Raw genomic sequence first — 20,946 nt, 5'->3', positions numbered from 1 at the left:
TAACTGGTAATCTCAGAGAACTTTACAAAGCTGATCAGGAGAATGGGAATTCTAAAGTTGAGAGAGGAACCAATTTCTCCAAGCTGGGCTGTGCCACAACCAAACTAGAACTCCGGACTCCACAGACCCAGTTCAGTGCTCTTAACGCTCAGCAACCGTGTGTCTTTTGCCTCTAGGAAAAAGCAGATTAACTAAGAACATACATACCCTTACTTATTTTTTCAGGTAAATACAGCTTGTTCCACCTATTCAAAACCAAAACGCGCTGATTTTAAGCTATATCAAGAATACTGAACAGGCCTGATATAACACAGAAAATACTTTTCTCTAGCACACAGGAAGAGAAGTCACTGACTATAAGAGTTTGATAGATTTGACTCCCAAAAGGGTGTTAGCACATCATATTACATAAGATGGTCAAAGCAAGGAAAATATATTCAACACTACAAATTATTGCTAGAATTATGATAAACACAGAATTCACAGCCTCATTCTTATCTAAATTATATCTGCTCTTCCTGCATTATCATCTCCACTATAACTCATTTTTGATGGGGAACTTTGAAGTATTTTAAATGATAGCCAAGATAAAAAATGAAACTAAAACCTTATTTTTGGATGCAAAGTTAAAAGCTGACTTTGCTCTTTAGTTAGAAAGGCAGAAATTTAGAGCAACTCGCCAGAAATCAGAGTATTCCTGGATTAACTTCAGAAATCGTCATGAATACCTAACCTACCACCAGCATGTCCTTTCATTCTTCCTTACAGTGACTTCTATGAATTTAGCCTGTACTCCTTTTTAAATAAATATATTTTCTCTAATAATCCACTGTTCTATAGTACTTTTCAGTTTTATTATTACTACTACTTGCAATGTTCAATTTCTCCTGTTCCTTAATCTGCTCTGGTTAATCTGTTTGTTTTGCAGAGGTTATGGATATCAAATGTAATGATGCACTTTTCCTAAAGGCCTCAAAATGCAATTATTCTGCTTTCCTTAACCTCTAAGGAATATAGAAATATAAGTGTAGCAGGAAAGCTTCTCTGGCCTTGTGAATAAAGCTCAAATGTTTTTTAAAACAGTTTACTGTGCAGACAGAAACAGAACAGCGATTTACAGACCATTGCAGCTTGTGTCAGGGACTGCAACAAAGAATTTAAAGAGGAAAAAGAATAATAGCAGGAAAGACGACTAATCACAATAGCCCAAGAAAATGTTTTTTTATAGCACATCCCATTTCATTCTGCCTTTATCTCCTCTCCACATACGATTATCGGGTAGAAGAATCACTTGAATCAATCCATTTAATTTTTAAAAACAAAAACTGTGTAATGCCTTTTCCTTTCAAAGCCCTAGCTGACCAGGAAAGCACAGGAATAAGAATTGTTTTTCACGGAACAACTGTGCCCTACAAATTACATTTTGACACCAGCACCTCACTTACCAGCTATTCAACCACTTTAGTCATGTCCTATGCACAGCAGCTAAGAAACAGAGGGCTAACCTCTGCTCGTGAAAATGGAAACTAAACGTATTTAGCCTTTCAGAAGGATCAGAAAAGTCAGACTCTCAATAGCTGATGAAATCTTCCTGGTTCTTTCTTCATCAAAGTTTTCTCACACAAAATATTTTGTGAATATTATGTATAATTCAGAATGCTCTTCATTTCTACTTAATTTCCCATAACTCATCCCTAGACCTGCTGAGTTTCACTTTATTCTAAAAGTAATTTCAGTGAAGTTACACTTCAGCACCACACTCCAGAAGAAAACTTGTCTTTGGCTCTGATTATTCCCACCCCTCTGGCCCCCTCTAGCTATGATAAAGGTCCACATACAACATTTCTGGTTTTGGCCAGCTCCTTTACTACAACATCCTTACTCACTCACTTGTGAAGTTGCCTCATATCCTACAGAATCATTTTCAATTGGTGCCAGGAAGAAGACTTTTGCATTTATAAACAATAATAAGAAACCAAGTTCAAACTGAATTTTCCAGCTGTGTTTAAGCTACACAAATAAAAATAAACTGTTCAAAATCCACATAGGCTGACATTATCATGACAGCAGCACAATGCTAACAAGCAGCCACAATAAATAGGACAGTGCTGAGCATCCTTAAATTGCAAAAATTCTCCTGCTATAGCTAAAGCTTTGCACAACTGGCTGATGAACAGGAGCTGAAGAAAAATGAAAGCTGCACCTAAAGGATCATCTCTTCCAGCTGGCAGCTGGAAGGATGCTGGGAATGAGGTCATTAGGCTAAGCCTAATCAAGCAAGCAAATTGAAAAACTAAAGCAAACCTAGCAGTGTCCTCATTGCTATAGACAGAAAAATTAAAAAGGAACTGCAGACGACAGATCTTGTGAAACAGAACTTCTGTACATGACAATGATGCAGTTAGCAATCATGCTAAATAGATATGCTGTGCAGGCTGCTATTTTACTACAAATCCCTACTTGTACACTGCTGCTGATATTCTCTGGCTCTCTTTCCCATCCTACACAGAAGAATTCAGTAGAAGAGTGATGTCAGTTGAAAACTTCAAGTATACCAGAAGACCTATAGAAGATTAAATCATAGTCTCATAAACAGCAAAGAATAGGATAATTTCTAAATCTACCTTGTAGTCAAGATGCTAAGTCAAAGGCTTAGCTTCTACTCAGCTCACTAGGAAAGGTTTTGCTAGAACTGTGAAAAAATAGCTTTAAGCTATATAAAGGAAGAACTATAGACAATCACAGCTACTTTCCTGGTCAGACTTTGGATATTTCTTTCACATTTTTGAGTGTTTCTGTGAAGCTTGGGGAACTGCTAATAGCTGCAAGTTTAACTACAGTTGACTGTACAAGCACAAAGTAACTATCAGTGGAAAGGCAAAAGAAAACAGCAAATAGCAGATCACCAGAAAGCAGTCACTCTATAAATTTAGTACAGCCTTAACTAGAGGAAAATGAAACATTCCCACTGCAAATATGCATAACCTGGAACAGCCAAAAGCTAACATAAGAAATTACATACCTGTATCAGTTTTAGAAGAAAATACCAGAATGGTTACCCTCTACAACTACCTCATTTTTCTACAAGAAATTAAGAAAAAACACAAATCTTTGTCTTTTGTACTACTCCTTTGCATAAGTTTCACCACAGCCAGGCAAGTTTTGTTACTCAGAAGTTATTACCAGAAATGCTTTCACTAACGTTGCTGTGAAACTTATTTGAGGAACTGAATGCTGATGACCTTCAGCTGAACAATCAGTACATATATAATCAATACAAATGTTGATGGAGAAGCACAGCTGACTTCACTGTCCAAGTAGATTTCCTTTCTAGGCAAAAGCCAATTAGTGGCTGCTTAACTTCGTTGCTTAAATAAAATGGTAGCAAGACAGGTGCTAAAAGGTAGGTCAAGCTATTTTCTTTGTTGCAGTCTTTTGGATGGAGGAGGATGTAATTTTGCTCCAATTGATTGTACCAGATTGCTCCTTTAGGGTTTCAATAAGAACAAAAGCCAGAGCACAGAATATTTATTCTAGTAATCGCCAAAAGGAATCATAAATGCTCCCTACAGAAGGCTGATCCAGTTGCTCAGCATTTTCCCTGTGCAATTCAGTGTTCCACTTCTCAAAACTAAACAGCTCCGGATACTCGGCAACCTCTTCTTCCAGATTTGGATAGCTGCTGCAACATAGCATATGACCTCCAGCTAACTGAGCAAGTGACTAATGAAAAACCTAGGTTGTCCATTATGCTAAAGGACATTTTTTCTTCTCCTCACACACAGAGGATGGAGAAAAGCACAGTGTATAAAAAGTTCCCTACAGGAGTGGAGTCTCAGTCTCCTCAGGGTACCTGCCCCTGTGGTGGTTTGGCTGACATACCACAAACACAGACTACAAAAAGCTTCCTGATTTTTGTTTAAAGTCTCAAGGACTCAATTTACCTATAGCTTTGCCTGTATAAGACGATGTTGACTTGTACTAACTTCTCACTGTGATTTGGACTGCATTGAGAACAATTTCCCTTGGCAGCACTGTAAAGGATTAGTGAAGGACACATGGGACTGGTCTCTCCAGAACACCCAGTGTGCAGTGGCAAGCAATTTTCCAGGACAGAGAGCTAGATCAAACTTCATTCCTGTGAGGAGAGAAACAATAAATTAGACTCCTGCTCTCAAAGTCAAAATATGGCCCCTAGTTTGCAGCATTGGTTCAGAATTACTGCATATTGCGCATTTTTCAGGGGAACTCACCACTGAGACAGAATTTACAACACTTCAGTAGGACGTGACTCCATGAACCGTACAGACTAAGCAATTCAAACGCAGATCCTTCATGTTTCTGTACAGGGTAAGTTACTGGATGTGCTAATGGTATGCTCTTCCTGTATGTTTGCACTCTGCTGCACTGTTGGCAGCACTGTGTGCAAGAAATAAGGTCCCAGCTAGTCTGGGAATGGGAAAAACACATCAGCTTAGTAACAGGGTAGAGTCTGGGGTTCCTAGTTTGGGCATAAGAGTGGAAAGATACAGGGCACAGGGCTGAGTTTGAGCTTTCTGACTCACAGCCATATCAAAATCTCGAGTGAAGCTTTTAGAGTCAATAGCTGAGTGTCCAAGTCTCTGCTATAACTAGTCAGTCCAGTATTTCTCGCTCATCGGAACCACCATCTGAATCCTTTCAACACTCAAACTCACAGAGATTTTCATGACCATAGTCAATTCAACTTCTCGGATTTTGTCTCTGATTTAGATCATTTATTACAAGTCAGACTTCTTTGCCCAGGTATGGGATTCTCTCAGTCTATCCCACTGGTCTATTTTAGACAATATGATATAACAAGGAGCCCTAGCTACTAAGCCTCTGGCCAGCCCTCAGTGATTTTATCAGAGGAGAGCACCTGAATTACTCAACTGCTTATTCTTTACTGCCTTCTCAAAGTCCCCTTTACACACACCCAAAATGCAGAGAAATATATCCCACAGTTTGCTGGAGAGCTAACTACAGAGTGGTTCAACTCGCTCAGCACTACTACAGCTTCTGCTGACTCTGCTTCTTACTATGGGAGCTCTTGAGAACAGGGCACAAAGCCTGTTGGGGAAACAGTGTGTGAACTACTACTCCCTTCTTCAGACTTGCCTCCAGGGAGAGGATTAAAGATGATTCAGATGGAAGATTTGGGTCTTGAAATGGAACTGTGGGATTAACTCCAGTGTTTTTCCTGTGATGAGGACCTGCAGCGCATAGGTAGGTTCTACATGTGCTATAGCAAAGGGTGGTTTTCAGCAAAGCTTCTCAGCCTGGGGTGGGCTGCTGCTTGGGATCATGTCAGGTGGTAAGAATTGAGAAGCATATAGAAACAGCCACAATTGCAGCCATTCAGATTAAAAGTGCAGTGAAGACCTGACAATTAAAAGTGCAGGCACTATTTCCACTGGGTAAATACAGCAGGGAGAAGTGGCACACAGGAATATTTGTTATTTGTATGAAGCTTTTGTTTAAAAAAATGTAAACATGTCATTGCTGATAGGGGTATTGTATAGCTCCCACTCCTGTGAAACAGTTGAAATCTCTGCTGATGACAAGTAGTAGCTCTAAACTGTTGAAGCATGGAACAGATCAGCACTAAACCACATTTTCTCCCTAAAGACTGCAGCCTATTGAATAACAAAGATTTGTTAGTTGAAGTCCCTTGCAATCAACCCTTGCATAAAGCATGCATCCCCAATGCCAGCTGTTGTTAACATATAAATGAGAAAATTGATTTCTTGGATGTGAAATCATCAGGTGTTACATTTCCTCATTTACCCTCTTCTACCAGCATAAAAATCACCACATATAAAAATATTGTTTGTTCAAAATAATAATAGTACAAAGTGTAGAATAAATGCAAATAAGTATAAAGAATTAAAACAAAAGAAAAAAAATTGTTTCAAAGACACAATGAAAACAAACCCCTAACATTTTACCCATATTTAAGGACATCTATGTTTAGGGCTTCATAGTGTTTCAACAAAAACTGTGTCATATGAACATGCAAATGCCTTTACAGGCATGTAAGAAAAAGTCACATTATAATTTTATAAATGTTTCTTGATATCTGTTGTGGTTTAAGCTGGGCTTAAACCATGAAAATGTCAAGTACATATTACAGATTGAAAAGTGAAATTAAAGAACAGTAGGATGTATTTATCTGTCTGAAAGGGGTCACTATTCCAAACCTGTAGCTAACGGAACGGTTAAAAGGAAAGTGTGTACTAAATAACAGACAGCAGCAAAAAAGCAGATCTCAATTCCTCTGGAATAAATTCATCTGGAAACAGCTTTAATAAAAAGCAGTCTCAGCCCTGGGATATTCAACTAAACCAGCTAATTAGCCCTGGAAGGACAGGGCAAAAAGACTATTTTAAAACTTAAATAAAGGCAATATAAAACAAATCTCTCAACATAAACAAGATGAGAATTCATTTTCCCCATGGCACTCTCCACAGCTCGTGAAAGTGCCTGCTGCTCTCAATGAATGAAATAAAAGGGGAGGAGGGAAAACAGAGAGAGAAAGAGGTGTTATCTTACCAGCTGATGGAGCTTATTGCTCCACTCCCTTCATGACGCTGGGAACTCACAAGCCTATAAAATGTGCCTTGGCTCCCAGTCTGCTTCTCCTTCAGCAAAATCAAAAAGAAGAGGTGGCTGTACAGAGGAGGAATAGGATGCTGCTCTACCCAGAGGTAGCTCTCCAGACTCAGCTGGTAGGGCATTTCTAACAGTTGAACAAAGTAGCCAAAGCTTTTCTGACAGGTCTCTCCTTCCCAGTGCCTGCTGTGCTGCCTCACTTTTTTCTTTCTTTCCTGTTCTTACGTGTTCGTGGTGCTATTGGTGGGTTGGGAGAGGGAGGTGGGAAAGGCACATCATTCCTGGAACTGAGGAGAGGAACATCCACGATGACTTCTGTCCCCACAGCCAACTGGAACATGAGCATGAGCAGCAGGTGGAATATTAGCCTTGCTGCAGTGGATGATCCCTGGGAACAGGAACTGGGAGCACCAGCTGGAAGCATTTCTCCCCCTCTGGCATCCTCAGCAGCCAACTTCTCCAACCAGTTTGTGCAGCCCTCTTGGCGCATTGCCCTGTGGTCTTTGGCTTACGGTGGTGTGGTGGCAGTGGCTGTTTTTGGAAATCTCATTGTCATCTGGATTATCCTGGCTCACAAGCGCATGAGGACAGTGACCAATTACTTCCTGGTGAACCTGGCCTTCTCCGATGCCTCCATGGCTGCTTTCAATACTCTCATCAACTTCATCTACGCACTGCACAGTGAGTGGTACTTTGGAGAGGCTTACTGCCGCTTCCACAATTTCTTCCCAATCACAGCTGTCTTCGCCAGCATCTACTCCATGACAGCGATAGCTGTGGACAGGTGAGAAAAGAAAGGAAAAGTTTAAGGGTGAAAGATCAAGTTCAAATTCCCTGTTGAAATAAAAACACAGAGAAAACAATCATAAAGTAATGAGAAGCAGAGCCCTCAATAGGGCATTGATTGTGCTCCTCTGTACTTCTTTAAGTTCTCTCCCTAACATACTGTTTTTCTCCCTGTCTTTGGTCTTTCTCCTTTAGCCTTTCATTGTTTTCACTCATTTTCTTTTACATTTCCTCTCTGTTTGATTTCAGTGGCTCTTTGTGCTCCATCTTTTAATACTAATTCAGTAACAGCAGCCATTGTTCAGGGTTTTGCTTCCCCACCAGTGAAAACAATATCTGTCCCTCAGTCAATGTCATCTAATTCATACTGATAAGTAGTTGTAGAGATAGTGTGTGAAGGGAGAGGATTTCAAATTTCCTTCCTCTTTGTATTTTTGCAGCTGGCAGAGGCATTTGCCTCCTCCTCAGAAATCACTTCAGACTCTGTTTTTAATAGTTCTTCCCACAGACAGCTCTGAGCTACTTGGTTCCTCCTGATTTTAACTAATGAGACCATTTACGTTGCCATCTGTGCATATCCAGAGGTCTGGTAAGAACATAGTTTCAAAGTGCTTGATTTTTTTCTGATTACTTCTGGCAAAGGAAGCCTCTGTGACTGTGAAAGAAAACAGGACAGGAAAAAAATTTACCTTTGTGTTCTTGACAATAACAGAATAGGACAGCTGTAGTCTCCATAGAGTAAAGGCGAGATGTAGTTTTCCAATTTCCAACAGAGATGCTTTGATGTACCACATTTCTCAGAAGGTGCTGTGAGTCTTCCCTGGGAAATGTTCCTTTCTTTATGATAATTTTCACATTTGCTGTACGGGAGAGATGACTTACCCCATGCTCTAGAAATCCCATGAATTCCTGAATTTTCATTCAGAAAAACAGATCATGTTGTACTTCAGATCTTTCATTCCTTTTAGCAATGCACTCAAATTACTCACAAAACTCCTTTCTACATATTCAAATCACATTATGCATCTTGCCTGAACTGACTTGGCAAAACTGCAGCACTTTCTGGTGATGGTAGTTAATATTTTTATGAGGTTCAATCCACCTTCTGGACCGTTATTTCTCATTTCCAGGTGCAAAGATTGGGAAACGTTGTTGTACCTCTTGTCTATGCTGTGGACAGGTTCATAATAATGCTTTTCTATTGGGCCTTCAGAAAGATAAAAGGTTTTTAGCTGATGCTGAGGATTTAACTGTTCTTACTGAAGCTGATCACATCATTATCTGAGCAGTTACCTGGGTGCTCTGGTAAGGATTTTCATTGCTCTGGCAAAAACATCCACAGAGATGTAGTGCTTACCACTTTGAAAGTTCATAAATTTATGCTGGGAAACTGGAAACAAAGATGAATACAGTTCCCTGGGAATCCAAAGGGTGCATTTCCAGAGTAAGTAAAGAGTAGCTCTGCTCCACACTGACTGAAGCACAATGGTCAAATACAAATGTATTAGAAATGTTTCCCTTGGTTTAGCAATGTGAGACACTGATGCTCAGAAGTGAATCAATTACTACTGTTGCTCACTTTGATCTATTTCTGGTCTGACAATCCCCTGAAGAAATCACGATTTCTACCCCTCCACATCTTCAAGCTCACCTGCCCTCAAGGCATATCAAAATCTTCCCTTGTGAGAGCACAGTGAACAGTGCCACGGCTGTGTTTAGGTGGGCTCTCTGTAGTACCAAGGAGCGTCTTGTAAAACAAACAGAAGAGCAGTCTAGCCCTCCTTCCCTATTAACACTGCTATTCCTTTTCCTTTTATACCAAATCACGCCTGATGTAGTCAGCACCTTTAACCATTTCCTGGCTTCTACTGCAGAACAAGTCTGCAGATTCCAGAGGAAAACTGAGGGTCAAAGTGAATCCCAAGGAATGTCCTTAGATGTACAGTCTGCTGTATTCCAAGGCACACATCTACTGGGTGGACCTTTTTTTAGACTTCAGTTCCCATTTCTGTGAAAGTTCAGCCAGTGCTTCAGACAGGACACTGTGCTTTAGTTTTGACCCAGTGAAGTAATTCTTAAACATTCACGTTCATTTAAAATTAAAAAAAAAAAAAAAAAAAAAGCCACAAATTAGGAAAAAAATTACTGAGGGAACAGAAATGGTGGGGTTGTATGAGATGATTTTGTAGTGGAAATTGTTAACATTCCAAAATACTGAAAGGTCATGAGTTGCAACTCAAACTCACTAAAAAGTATGTTGTGATATGCTCCATTGATCATTTTAGAACATTCAAACATTCACACAGTATGAATGAGTCATTGTGAATCTAAACATCACAGAGCAGAGGTCACAGGTAGTACATGTTTCCTTTCACATCTGATTCTGTAGGCCAAGTTGTGTGCACTGGACTGACACTGATTTCCATGGAGTAGATGGTTCCTGCAGTGGAGTGTGCTCATCCAAAGCTGAGGATGAAAGTATCTGAGACTGCTGTATGACCAGCTGGTCATTGAACATAGACTCAAATTTATGTGGGTTTATTCACAGTTCTGACCACCCCTTACTGATGGTCTTTTTTTCCCTGCCTTCTTCTTCTTTTCCAACAGGCTGTTTGCAGTCTACTGCAGAGATGTCACAGGTAGCTTTAACCAAACCAGCCCAAGTACCAAGCAGCACAGATTTTACTCTCTACTGTTTCAAAGGCATTCATTCATTCTACCTTCTGTACCTCATGCTGCGCAGTACCACAGTTACACTGCTTCCAGTGCAATAGTTCCTTTAGCTACATTATGGAGATAAGCTTTTAAAATAGCCTAAGAAACCTAATAGGGGATAGTTCTGGAGCCAGTATGCCATTGCCACTGGCCATTACCCTAAAGGGTCATGTGTCTTAACTCCGTCTGTGACTACTTCCTATGGTACTGTTCTTGGACATATTAAAGGCAGTAACTTAAGCAGGATTTAAGCCATCTGTCCCTTCCCACCAGTTCTTAGTATGCAAAAGAGATAGTTCACGTACTTGGGTACTTAATTTCCAACCCCAAGATTGCCTCATTATGCAACCAGTTCTGTGTGTAGGCATAGAAATTCTCTGCAAATATCTGGTGGTAAAAGTGGAAGTTCAGAAATGTAGCAATATAGCATAAAATAAGATGCCTTCAGTAGAGTACTTAGTGAATCTTTATGCATTTTTTTCCTGCTGTTAGCACATCTGTAGTATGACTTTTCCAGTTATTGTTCTCTCAGCAACTCCATAAAGATTTCCTCATTTCAACCAGTTAACTCTTTGTAAAAGCAACCGCTTTGGAATTAAACAAGGTATTCCAACAGTGACAGTGAGTAGCTGCTGATCCTATTCACATTTTACCACTTCTGTTCTTCCTAGTATGCAAGCAAACTTTTAGTCTTTGAAGAGCTATGACATATATATTACGTTTATTTATATGCCAAAGTTATTGAAAAGAATGACACATATATGCCAATATTTCATACAAATGTAAATAATATTACACTCATGATGCACTAATGATCCGCATTACTGCAAAACAGCCTACAAGGCTTACTGTATGGATCAACATAATAACATCAAAAGACCCATAAAATCTTTTTTTTAACAAATTATTACAAAAAGAAAGAGTAAAATGATGGATTTAACCTAATCCTTTCGAAAGTTCAGATTCTGCCAAACGCTACCCACCTTAGTCCTATACTTTGCAAAATTCCCAGCCCATTCTTCAGTTCAGCTACTTGCAGAGTCAGACCTGTTGCAGTAGAATGATAAAATACAGCCCAATATTAAGAACTAAGAGAATTCCACTTTCATGCACTTTTTTTTTAATCACAAAACTTTCCTCATGTGTTGATGAAAACTCTGGAGTTGTTACAATTTGCTGCCATTAATAATGAAAGTTCAACAATTAACTTCAAATCACAAAGTTATCAAAGTAAATCATCATTTTTAAAACTTAAAACTTAATCATGTCCCAAAGTCCAATTATGATTTCAATAATAACTTAATCTTCTCCCCCTTTTCTGATCCTTCTGATAGAATGATATTTTTTTGTGTCTGCGACTCTGTTTTTAAAAGGAACAAGGCTATTAAAATTAGAGCTAAAAGACAGGTATATTACCTCTGGTATCTCAGACAGCTTACTTAAGTATGGCTACACAGCATCACAATCTTGACATGGATAACATGTTGACATCAGGATGGATGTTTTTAAAAATTTGATTGAAAAATTGAATAATCAAACAATGTGCAGCAGAATGAGATTCAGAATCCAACAGTCATGGGCCCAGCTTTCTCCTTCCCAACACCCCTACACTCACTTTGCTGAACACCAGACTCAAAATCAAATTAACCTTCACTAATGAAAGATTATATAATTAGAGAATCTCCATGTTTCAGAATATGATTGATTCTTGTAATTAGCAGTCTCTGTTTCCTTTTGGTTGCCCTTCTCATTTCTTTTTAATAACCTTCCTTGTGCTTTTATAGTTTCCCATTTTTAAATGAAACACTACCATAGCACCTTTTGGGGGCATTTATTGTTTCTGCAGAGATGTTAAAACCAGCCATAATCAAGAGACTGTTCAAAGAATAATAACATTTAAGCCTGACCATAGACACTGTTAAGGACCAGCTCAAAAGCTTGTTCTTTACTTTGGGCTTCCTCTTGTAGATGCTCCATAGGTCCGTCATTAATGTTGACAAAGAATGTATTTTATGTTTTCACAGAAGTCGCTGATATCTTCTATTATTATTGCATTACCTGCTATCAGAGCCTTTCTAATTTCTTTCGGCATATCATCATTATTGCCATGAATTAGCTGAGTGTATCATCCTGAAGTTTATTCTTTCAGTCAAGCATGGAGTTTCAAACCATTATTCATTAATACATTTGTTTTACTTGACTTGATTTTAAACTATATTGACATTCAGTTTTACTTTTCTGCTTGCACAATCTCCTTTTTTATGAACTTCAGTATTACAGTGTTACTTTCCTCCTACCTAGTTTCTAGTACACCTATTACACCACTACCCTTGTTCAAAACTTGTCATTTTAATTTCCCACCTTATTTCTTAGACTTCTAATATGTCTACAGAAGCCTACATATACTGGGTCAGTTTTCTGTTTTTCTGTGACATTGTTCAGTTAGAGATGGCTGTTAATAATCCCTCTACACACTCGTTAGACTCCAGCATAAGTAATATAATACAAGCTCATAACAGAAGACAGTTAAAAGGCATAAACACATGGTTTCAATTTATCAAATTCATCATATGTACATACTCAGATCCTCAAAATATCACTTAGGCTCTTCATTCTTTTCAAGTGTATGCTGTAAGAGCTGTTATTACTATCACAAACTAGTATCACAAGCCCTATAAATGAATGTTACTGAAATTCTCAAGTAGGAAGTTGGGCCATTGAAAAATGTATTATTTTCCCAGTAGAATACATTTTGATATCTGTCTCTGCATGAGTTCCTATTCCTGGAACAAATTGCTCAAGGCCTTCAAGTCCCATAAAGATTTTAAACTGATATGCCTGCCAAACTATGCGTGACCATCTTTAATGTAGAATAACATTATCTGAATTGGGAGTTACCTGTTCTGTCTGCTCAGAAACACTGAAGTATAGGGAAACGTGTATGTGAAAAAATGATCTCAAATATGTCTGACAGGTTAGGATATGGAGTGCATAGTGCATGAGCATATATCGTGGTCATAGGGTAGTGGCATCCGCAAAAGATGTACAACTGTACTTGCAATCTTGTACATGTGCTTGGTACCAAGTGTTTTGTGCTTGGCTTACCAGTGAAAAGAGGAGGTTGAATCAATGGCAGGCAGGAAACCTGCATTGCCCAGCCAGCTGCTATCCCCTGCACAGAGATCAGCCCAAATGGAACTGCAGCCTTTGGGTCTTCTCTCACTCCCCTTCCGTCAGATTCTGTTGTCTCAAAGTAAATGGCTTCCATGTAAGACATAATTTGCACTGAAGACTGGAGCAAGATATGTATTAGCAGAGGAAGAACAAAAACAAAAAGCTAGGTGAGTTTCTTTTCAGGTTTCTAGTGCTTTATAGGCTATTTTCCCCAGCGAGAACTCCTTGTATCTGAGAATATTTTCATCTGAAGAAATGGATGAAGGAAGCTTCTGTAAACTCACCGTGCTTTTTTTTCCACAGTATGCCATTTTGTTGTTAGTTAGGTTTACTTGCCTCTGGTGTCCCGTAACTACGCAAAACACTACCTGCCCTACCCCCAAACTGAAGTTCAATACCGCTTTTTTCCAAAGTAATGGATGACTTCATAATCATAACTTCATGAATCAGCCTTGGTCACTGCATATTATGAAGGGAAAAATGCAAAGTATGGTTTTAAAATTATTACTATAATATTATTATCTTGCCAGTCAAACAACAGAATTCACATAGGAAATCCTTTCCCTGTTTCTCTGTGTTTTCCAATTTGTATTTTAAGATGAAGATGTATTTTGAGATGAAGATGAAGGTAGATTCAGATTAGATATTACGAAGAAATTCTTCACTGTGAGGGTGGTGAGGTGCTGGCACAGGTTGCCCAGAGAAGTTGTGGATGTCCCATCCCTGTATGTGTCCAAGGCCAGGTTGGACAGGGCTTTGAGCAACCTGGTCTGATGGAAAGTGTCCCTGCCCACGGCAGTGGGGTTGGAACTAGGTGAGCTTTAAGGTCCCTTCCAACCCAAACCTTCTATGATTCTACAAAGCACATCATATTTCTGGATTCCAGTATCTAGGCTGCCCTCTGAAAATTACTTTCAGAGGATAGATAAAATGTTGAACAGGAGAGCATTAAGGGTTCAAAAATCAAGAGGTGAAACGTAAAGGACTCTTTATGCCTTGGGGGCCTAAAATGATTTTCTAGGTTTGACAATTCTCTTTCTTTCTGAGAAAAGAGGTGAAATAGTTTCTGCAGAACATCCTGATGCAATGACTACAAGATTCAGAATGTCAGAGACAGAGGAAAAATAATTCATTTGTTGCTGTGGTACAAACTTATAATGATCAGGATAAAAGACAGCATCTTTTTCTAGCCTGCAGTACTTTTCAAAGTTAGTCAAGGGTTGGGTGTTTTCGGGTTTGAGGTTGGTTTGTTTGTTTTAATATTATTGTCCATATGCATGTATTTCTGACTGATTTATCAGCTAGGAGAGAAATTTCTATCATTCACATTTTTGTGTTTACCTAAACTAAAATTATTCAAAGTAACTGCAGAAACAAGAAGGAAGCCACTCAGATGACAGTGCCAGAAATGTAGGCAATAACAGAGTGGGTTGTAGTCTATGCTCTGGAATTAAACAAGGTATTCCAACAGTGACAGTGAGTAGCTGCTGATCCTATTCACATCTTAGTAGTAGAGTCTGTGTAGAAGGAGCTGGTTTTGCACACACTGCAAAGGATATTGACCCTTGATAGTCAAGATAGATCATATTCAAAGAATAGGAGGAAGAGAAGCCCTTCTATCGGGAAATCAGTTAGTCCATTGTTTTATGAGACGGATCAAAGAAAAGTGTTATCCCCTTTTCTATCAATATGCACAGGTATTGAAAACATTGTGTAAAATCAATAGCATACTTATAAAAATATAGCCCATTGTCAGTTACCAAAATGTTCCTCAATTAGAAAGCATTGCACTGTTTATGAGAACTCAGCTATACTGAAGAATTTCAATATTCCTGTTCCAAGATTTTTGTTAAGAGGTACCCAAACGCAAGGCATTGGGGGCTAGTCCTGATTTCAGAAAAGCTGCAGTGTTCTCCCTGCTCAGAGCATGACAGCCATTCGCCAAGAACAGCATTTGTGCCACTGGAAAAATCAAGGCAAAGCAATCCCTCTGGGACATTGCCCATTGATCTCTCATATGTACAAGGCATTTGTTTATCTGTCCTACACTCTTTCTTCATGTTGTCAGCTTTAAGGTGATCACTGAGTAACAGCAACATTGTTCACTGTAGATCCTTCTGGCCACCAAAACCAGTCTTACTCAACAGTCCTACAAAAATGCCCATAACCACTCTTCCTGCACAGAAAGTCAGTTTAAATAAATGAATACAGACTACTCCCACAAGAAAAGATGGAGCCTTGTACTAGCAGAAACAAGATGAAGATTAAAAAATGCAAAAGTTAAAGATTTGATTTCCACCATATAAAAAATGCCTCTAAAATCTCACAGTTCATCCTCTCCAGCCTACTGTATCTACCTTACAGAGACCTTTCTAGGATTTTTCCACAACAATGTTTTAAATAAGGGCAGGGAATCATGGCAATTTCCCTACCTAAGTTTCTTAATTACCAGTTGATTCCAAATACAAAGTTTCAAAACCAGCTTCTGTTTTGAGGGAATAACAGCCTCTGTGCATTCCCAGAGGAAGTGCACTCTGCTGTCTATCGTTGATGAGCCACTTATATGCAAGCATTATGATTCTCTCTCAGTCTCTTCCTTTGTCAAGTCCTAATTTCCCGTTATAATCTGGGGCTGAATTGATTTCTTTTTCCCCCATTTTAGTTTATAAACACACTGTAAGCAGGTGAAACAAACCACTTAGAATGATTAAAGGGTTCCAACTGTGTCTCCAGATGGGCATTTGTAGGATCCAATTTTGAACATCATTTTGGTTTTAAAATGTCTTTCTTACATATTTTTGCTACAATTTTCTAAATAATGTGTTAAGGAGGGAAGATTTTCCTGCCTGTATTAGTCAGTGTATGCTGTTTTACAAAAAGATAAATCAGGATTTTTTAAAAAATCTTTTCTACTATCAGGACCATAATACACAAACTTCAGAAGCTTTTACAGGACTTCTATAGGACCAGCTGTTTGTCTTTTATGTTATTTGTAAACTGTAACAGAGCTACATGCTGTCATTATAACCACTGGCTTAAAGAGTTTATCAATGTTATTCAAATGAGGACTGTCTCTATTATTGTTTCAGAAAAAAAACCAGATTTTCTTGATTTGATCAGCCCAAGAAACAAGTAATAAACAGTAAATTGTAGACTGAACAGTTCTGAAGGAAACCAGACCTATTCTGATCCAGGCAGGTAAGAAAACAGTCTTGAAGGAAGAGTGCTACAGCAAGCACACCTTGATGCACCGCCATTATATCTTGCAGCCTGACTCATATCTCACTAAGTTCACTAGAAAGACCCTTGCTGACTTTGGTAGTAATTAGCTGGGGACAAAGATTAGCACAAGACAAACCTGAAAGAAAAATAGTGACAGTGGGATGTAACATAATCACAGGAAACAAAATAATGCGCTAATGATTCTTGTGATGAAACTAAAGTGCTGCCTAAAAATGCTTTAGAGTAATGCATAGAACACGGTGCAAATGTTGAATAATCCACACTCTTGCAAATGTCGGCTTGAATGTCTACCTAGAATCGTAGAATCATAGAATAGTTAGGGTTGGAAAGGACCTTAAGATCATCTAGTTCCAACTCCCCTGCCATGGGTAGGAGTGCCTCACACAAGACCATGTTGCCCAAGGCTCTGTCCAACCTGGCCTTGGACACTGCCAGGGATGGAGCAACCTGCACATATTTACATCTCTAAATTTCTAAATGTGCATATTCCATCTTATAATTATCTTCCAAGGGTTAGTGTTTATGTTGGATGCGGTAATAATGGTTTCTGCTTGTTGTGATAAATGAGCATAACAAGTAAATTCTTTTTAGTTGTTGTACTTTAGATTCAGCATTGCTGCTTTACTATGTGGAACAAGCTATCTGAGGCATTTTCAGCAGCTCTCACTGGAATGAGTAAACATTAGAAGTCCGATCCTGAAATCAAATGACTTCAGTGAGAGTTCACAGCGCTTTGTTCAGCAGGGAGTCCCATTGCTCCAACTTGGTGACTGACTGAACAGTAAACATCCAAAGACTGCAAAGTAAATTGGCACAGTACCCCACCGAATAATGTTTGTGTGGCTACAGAATGCTTTTCAGCAGTGTAACAAGTCTTTAGTTGCTTGTAGCCACTATAAATCCTCCTTCAGCTCAAATGCCTACCATCTTTTAGAGTGCTTAGAGTCAGAGGTGTGGGGAGGTCCAAGGTCTGTGTATAAATATCACAGAACATGGTGGACCTACGAGGGCCTCAGCACTGCCACTGTCACTGTCTTCAGAAGGACTGCATAAGTTCAGGCCACTTGAAAAAACAGTGGAGAAGCGGAAGAGCAATTAAGACAGATGACACCAGAGCACCAGAGAAGTCCATTTGTTCCCCTTGCATGCAGTTTATGGTTGCCTGATCACAGATAGAAACAACTCTTTGGGAGTTCTCTCTCATACACCTTCAGAGTCAAAAAGAATCCCACTGTCAAAACATTGTGCTTTTCTGCTTACCTTGGAATCTCTGGTCCAGTAGGGCTGATTTTTCTCAGACGTCTTTTGCCTTTACATCACCCCAGTTTCTTTTCTTATTCTCTCCTCTCTCAACCCAATTTCTATCTGCTAATATTCTACATTTCTGCTCTCTTTGCTTCTCCTATTAGTTTCTCATTATTCTTGATTCACTTCAATTCCTATTTTTGCATTCAGCAAACTGTTTCCCAGCCTCAGTTCTTCTGCTTCTGCTCTGTATCCTGTACCTCATCATTCTCCCCTTCACTCCTGGCCTACTCATACAATCCTTTTTTTCTGCACCATGTTCAGCACCATTTAGTGCACAATTCAGACAGCATGTCTGCTGCTCCCCCTTGTGACTGGCACTTTGCCATACAAAATCTATTAAAGGCTATCAAACAGAATAAGGAAATGAGCCTTAATGACAGAGCTACACCATGAAAGATGACCAACAGTTGTCAGCTGTAGGTAATTGGAATATACAGGGGCAATATCCTGCATCATACATACACATTATCCCATACTTAACCTCCTCACCTCACTAATTTTCTGAGCAACACCTAAGCATGTAACTTCTAGCCTGTGCTGGCAGGAGCTTTCATTCCTGATGGAAACACCCTGGCCAAAATAGACAGAGATCAAAGACAAGGGCCAACTGAAAAAAATAGCTACTGCTCCTTCAGGTTGAGCCTAAAAAGACAAGCAAACTTACCACCTTACCACCAAACTTACCATCCTTAGGTACCAGTAATGGCAAGATGGCATTTCCAGCAAACAAAATGATAGAAAGGAGTAGCTATGGCTCATTTGCAAATGACAGTTAACAGTGCAGGAAGGACTCAACTTTCTTCTGCACTTCTTTTGGGTGCAAAGATTAATAACCATAGACAGCTCAGCCATGGAGGTGTTTTTTAACCTGCAACTGAGAGTCATTCCACATTTTCCACTATCCTTACTTATGGCAATGATGGCTTCTCTAGGAAATTGCTACCAAACTCGAATGGCAAATTTGAGTAACAACTGCAGCTATGAAGCAGTATCTTACTATGTTAATTTAGCAATTTTGTTTCCAAGAAAAGCCACTTAGGGAACAAGTTAGATACTTCATTGTAATTGTTAATGAACTAGCACATCAAAAAAAATTAAATTTCTTAGCAAAGGCTCAGTAATAGAGAGCTGCCAATACTTTCTGATCAGCTAAGTTCTTCCTGCACAAAGGAATTACTGAGGAAGTGGTCAAGGCTTCTCCACCTCCTCCCCATTTGTTTGTTAGAATGATTGCCTCCTATGTTTTTGTAATCTATATTGTGCGAAAGCTAGGCTGTTGGCTTATCACTCAGCAAGAAAGACAAGTAGCCTGCTTTTCATCTGATCCTTGTCCTTTGACTTACTCAGCCAGCCAAGAGTTAAAATTTCCATCAGTACAGCTGTAAAAGTAATTTCACACAAACAATCCACATCTTTAAAGTGCAGTCACCAGACAGGAAGATAAACCAACAGAACTTTATCTTAGCCAAAAAGAATTGCTGCTGGTGCCTATTGGGAATAAGAATAATGTGAATATAATAGAAATCTGGCAATAGCACATAAAATAATGTCAATGTACAATCTGAAGAAAACTAACAATTGAAAGGAATGATTCTAGGCTAGAAGAAGATGCCTTAGGAGTCACATTTTGGACAGTATCTGGCAGCCCACACTCAAGCTAGCTCAGTTTGAAATACAGGACTTATGACTACCAATTTATCTTCATTACCAAGTTGTACTTGGTTTTTGGAGGAGGGAGCTAGGGGGTAGAGGGCAACAGTCCAACTGAGGTATATTTTCATAAGATCCGCTGCTTTCTTGGGTCAAGACACTCAAAACTATGTCATAGTTAATATGTAATACCAAGAGTACTGGTTTAGCTGAAAAAAATCCCCAACTAACCAAACAAACAAAAGAGCAGGTAAAGGAGAGGGGAACTAATTACCCTGTGGGAAAAAAATATGTAAGTGTAGTAAATGCAATGCAAAATGAATAATTGTTTTAGATCACTCTATTTCTGACAGCATTTGGTTGTTGTAAGATATTAGCAAAGTTATCATGTCTACTAGAAGTTGAGAATCTCTAAGATGGCAGATGTTGGATTTATCACATATTTGATGGTTAACTAAAATGGAGTTATTTTTCATAAACCAAATATCTTTCCTGCAATTACGCATCTCTCAAGTACAAAATTTCAGAAAAGCAGGAATATCCTGAATGAAACTTTTTTTCCATAGCAGGTAAACATGTATGCAGATGATTACTTGCACAAATGGTTATCAGGAGCATTATCTTATGAATATTATTGTTATTGTCTTGTAGCTAATGCCTATACAGAAAAATCTTGGGCAAGTCTGCCTAGAATATAGTGTGTACTGTAACAATCAGGACATGTTGCACCCTCCATTTTAAATGATTGCTACTCTTCTAATTGCAGCAGAACACAACTTACTAATCCCAAAAAAGGATTAATTAAAATCATTGGTAACTTGTCCTCTGATTTCAATGGATTTCAATTCAAATCCTGCCTGGATTTGCAAGCACAGACCCAAGCAGTAACCTAACAGTATAAGAAAGTTTCTCATGATCTAAAGCCAAGGTAGAAGATGAGAACACAAAAAGTAAAAATCATGAATGGCCTCGAAATTTTTTTGTCTATGAATGTCAAAAGGACAAACATAGACAAGAAAAATAACAATAATCACAGATTATGTCACTTTGGAATAGGATCTACTAATTTATGCTTGCTTGCCTGCAAAAAAATTTGTTCTCTGTGAGTGTAAATTAAACTGATTGTATAACTTCTAAACCTCACAGCAACAACTAAAGTCTCAACCATAGCATGAAATTTACAAAACCTGATGACACAAAGTGCTTTTTTTTCTACAGTCCTGCCACACAATGCCTTACTATCTATCTCTGTAATTTTCCATACAGAAAATGTTCTCAGAATTCATCCCAATCCATCTTTATATGAGGTAGAAATGTAGAGAAAGAGTAGATGAAAAGTCATAGCACATCTTTTACTTATTGCAATTCCTTTATAAGGTATAAATGACACAGAGGGCAGCAATACTGGAAAATTCTGAAGATATTTTCTCTGCACAT

At 38.8% G+C, this 20,946-nt stretch overlaps 1 protein-coding gene and 1 long non-coding RNA gene across 3 annotated transcripts in view; one reads left to right on the top strand and one right to left on the bottom strand.

Moving 5' to 3' along the window:
• LOC115610451 overlaps positions 1-8,049 on the bottom strand; it is a 125,145-nt gene extending 117,096 nt beyond the window's left edge. For both annotated transcript variants that reach the window (XR_003992235.1, XR_003992234.1), the window contains exon 1: positions 6,574-8,049. This is a non-coding gene — a long non-coding RNA (uncharacterized LOC115610451). The remainder of the gene's footprint in view (positions 1-6,573) is intronic.
• The window catches only part of TACR3 (tachykinin receptor 3), a 31,136-nt gene continuing 17,092 nt past the window's right edge, over positions 6,903-20,946 (top strand). Inside the window, exon 1 of the mRNA XM_030491973.1 lies at positions 6,903-7,417. Within this exon, the coding sequence (XP_030347833.1) occupies positions 6,942-7,417 (476 nt within the window). The 5' untranslated portion in view covers positions 6,903-6,941. The remainder of the gene's footprint in view (positions 7,418-20,946) is intronic.

Source organism: Strigops habroptila, chromosome 7 (genome assembly GCF_004027225.2).
Source record: "Strigops habroptila isolate Jane chromosome 7, bStrHab1.2.pri, whole genome shotgun sequence".
NCBI lineage: Eukaryota > Metazoa > Chordata > Aves > Psittaciformes > Psittacidae > Strigops > Strigops habroptila.
Note: the sequence above shows the minus strand (reverse complement) of the source record. Positions and strands in the feature narration are given on the sequence as shown.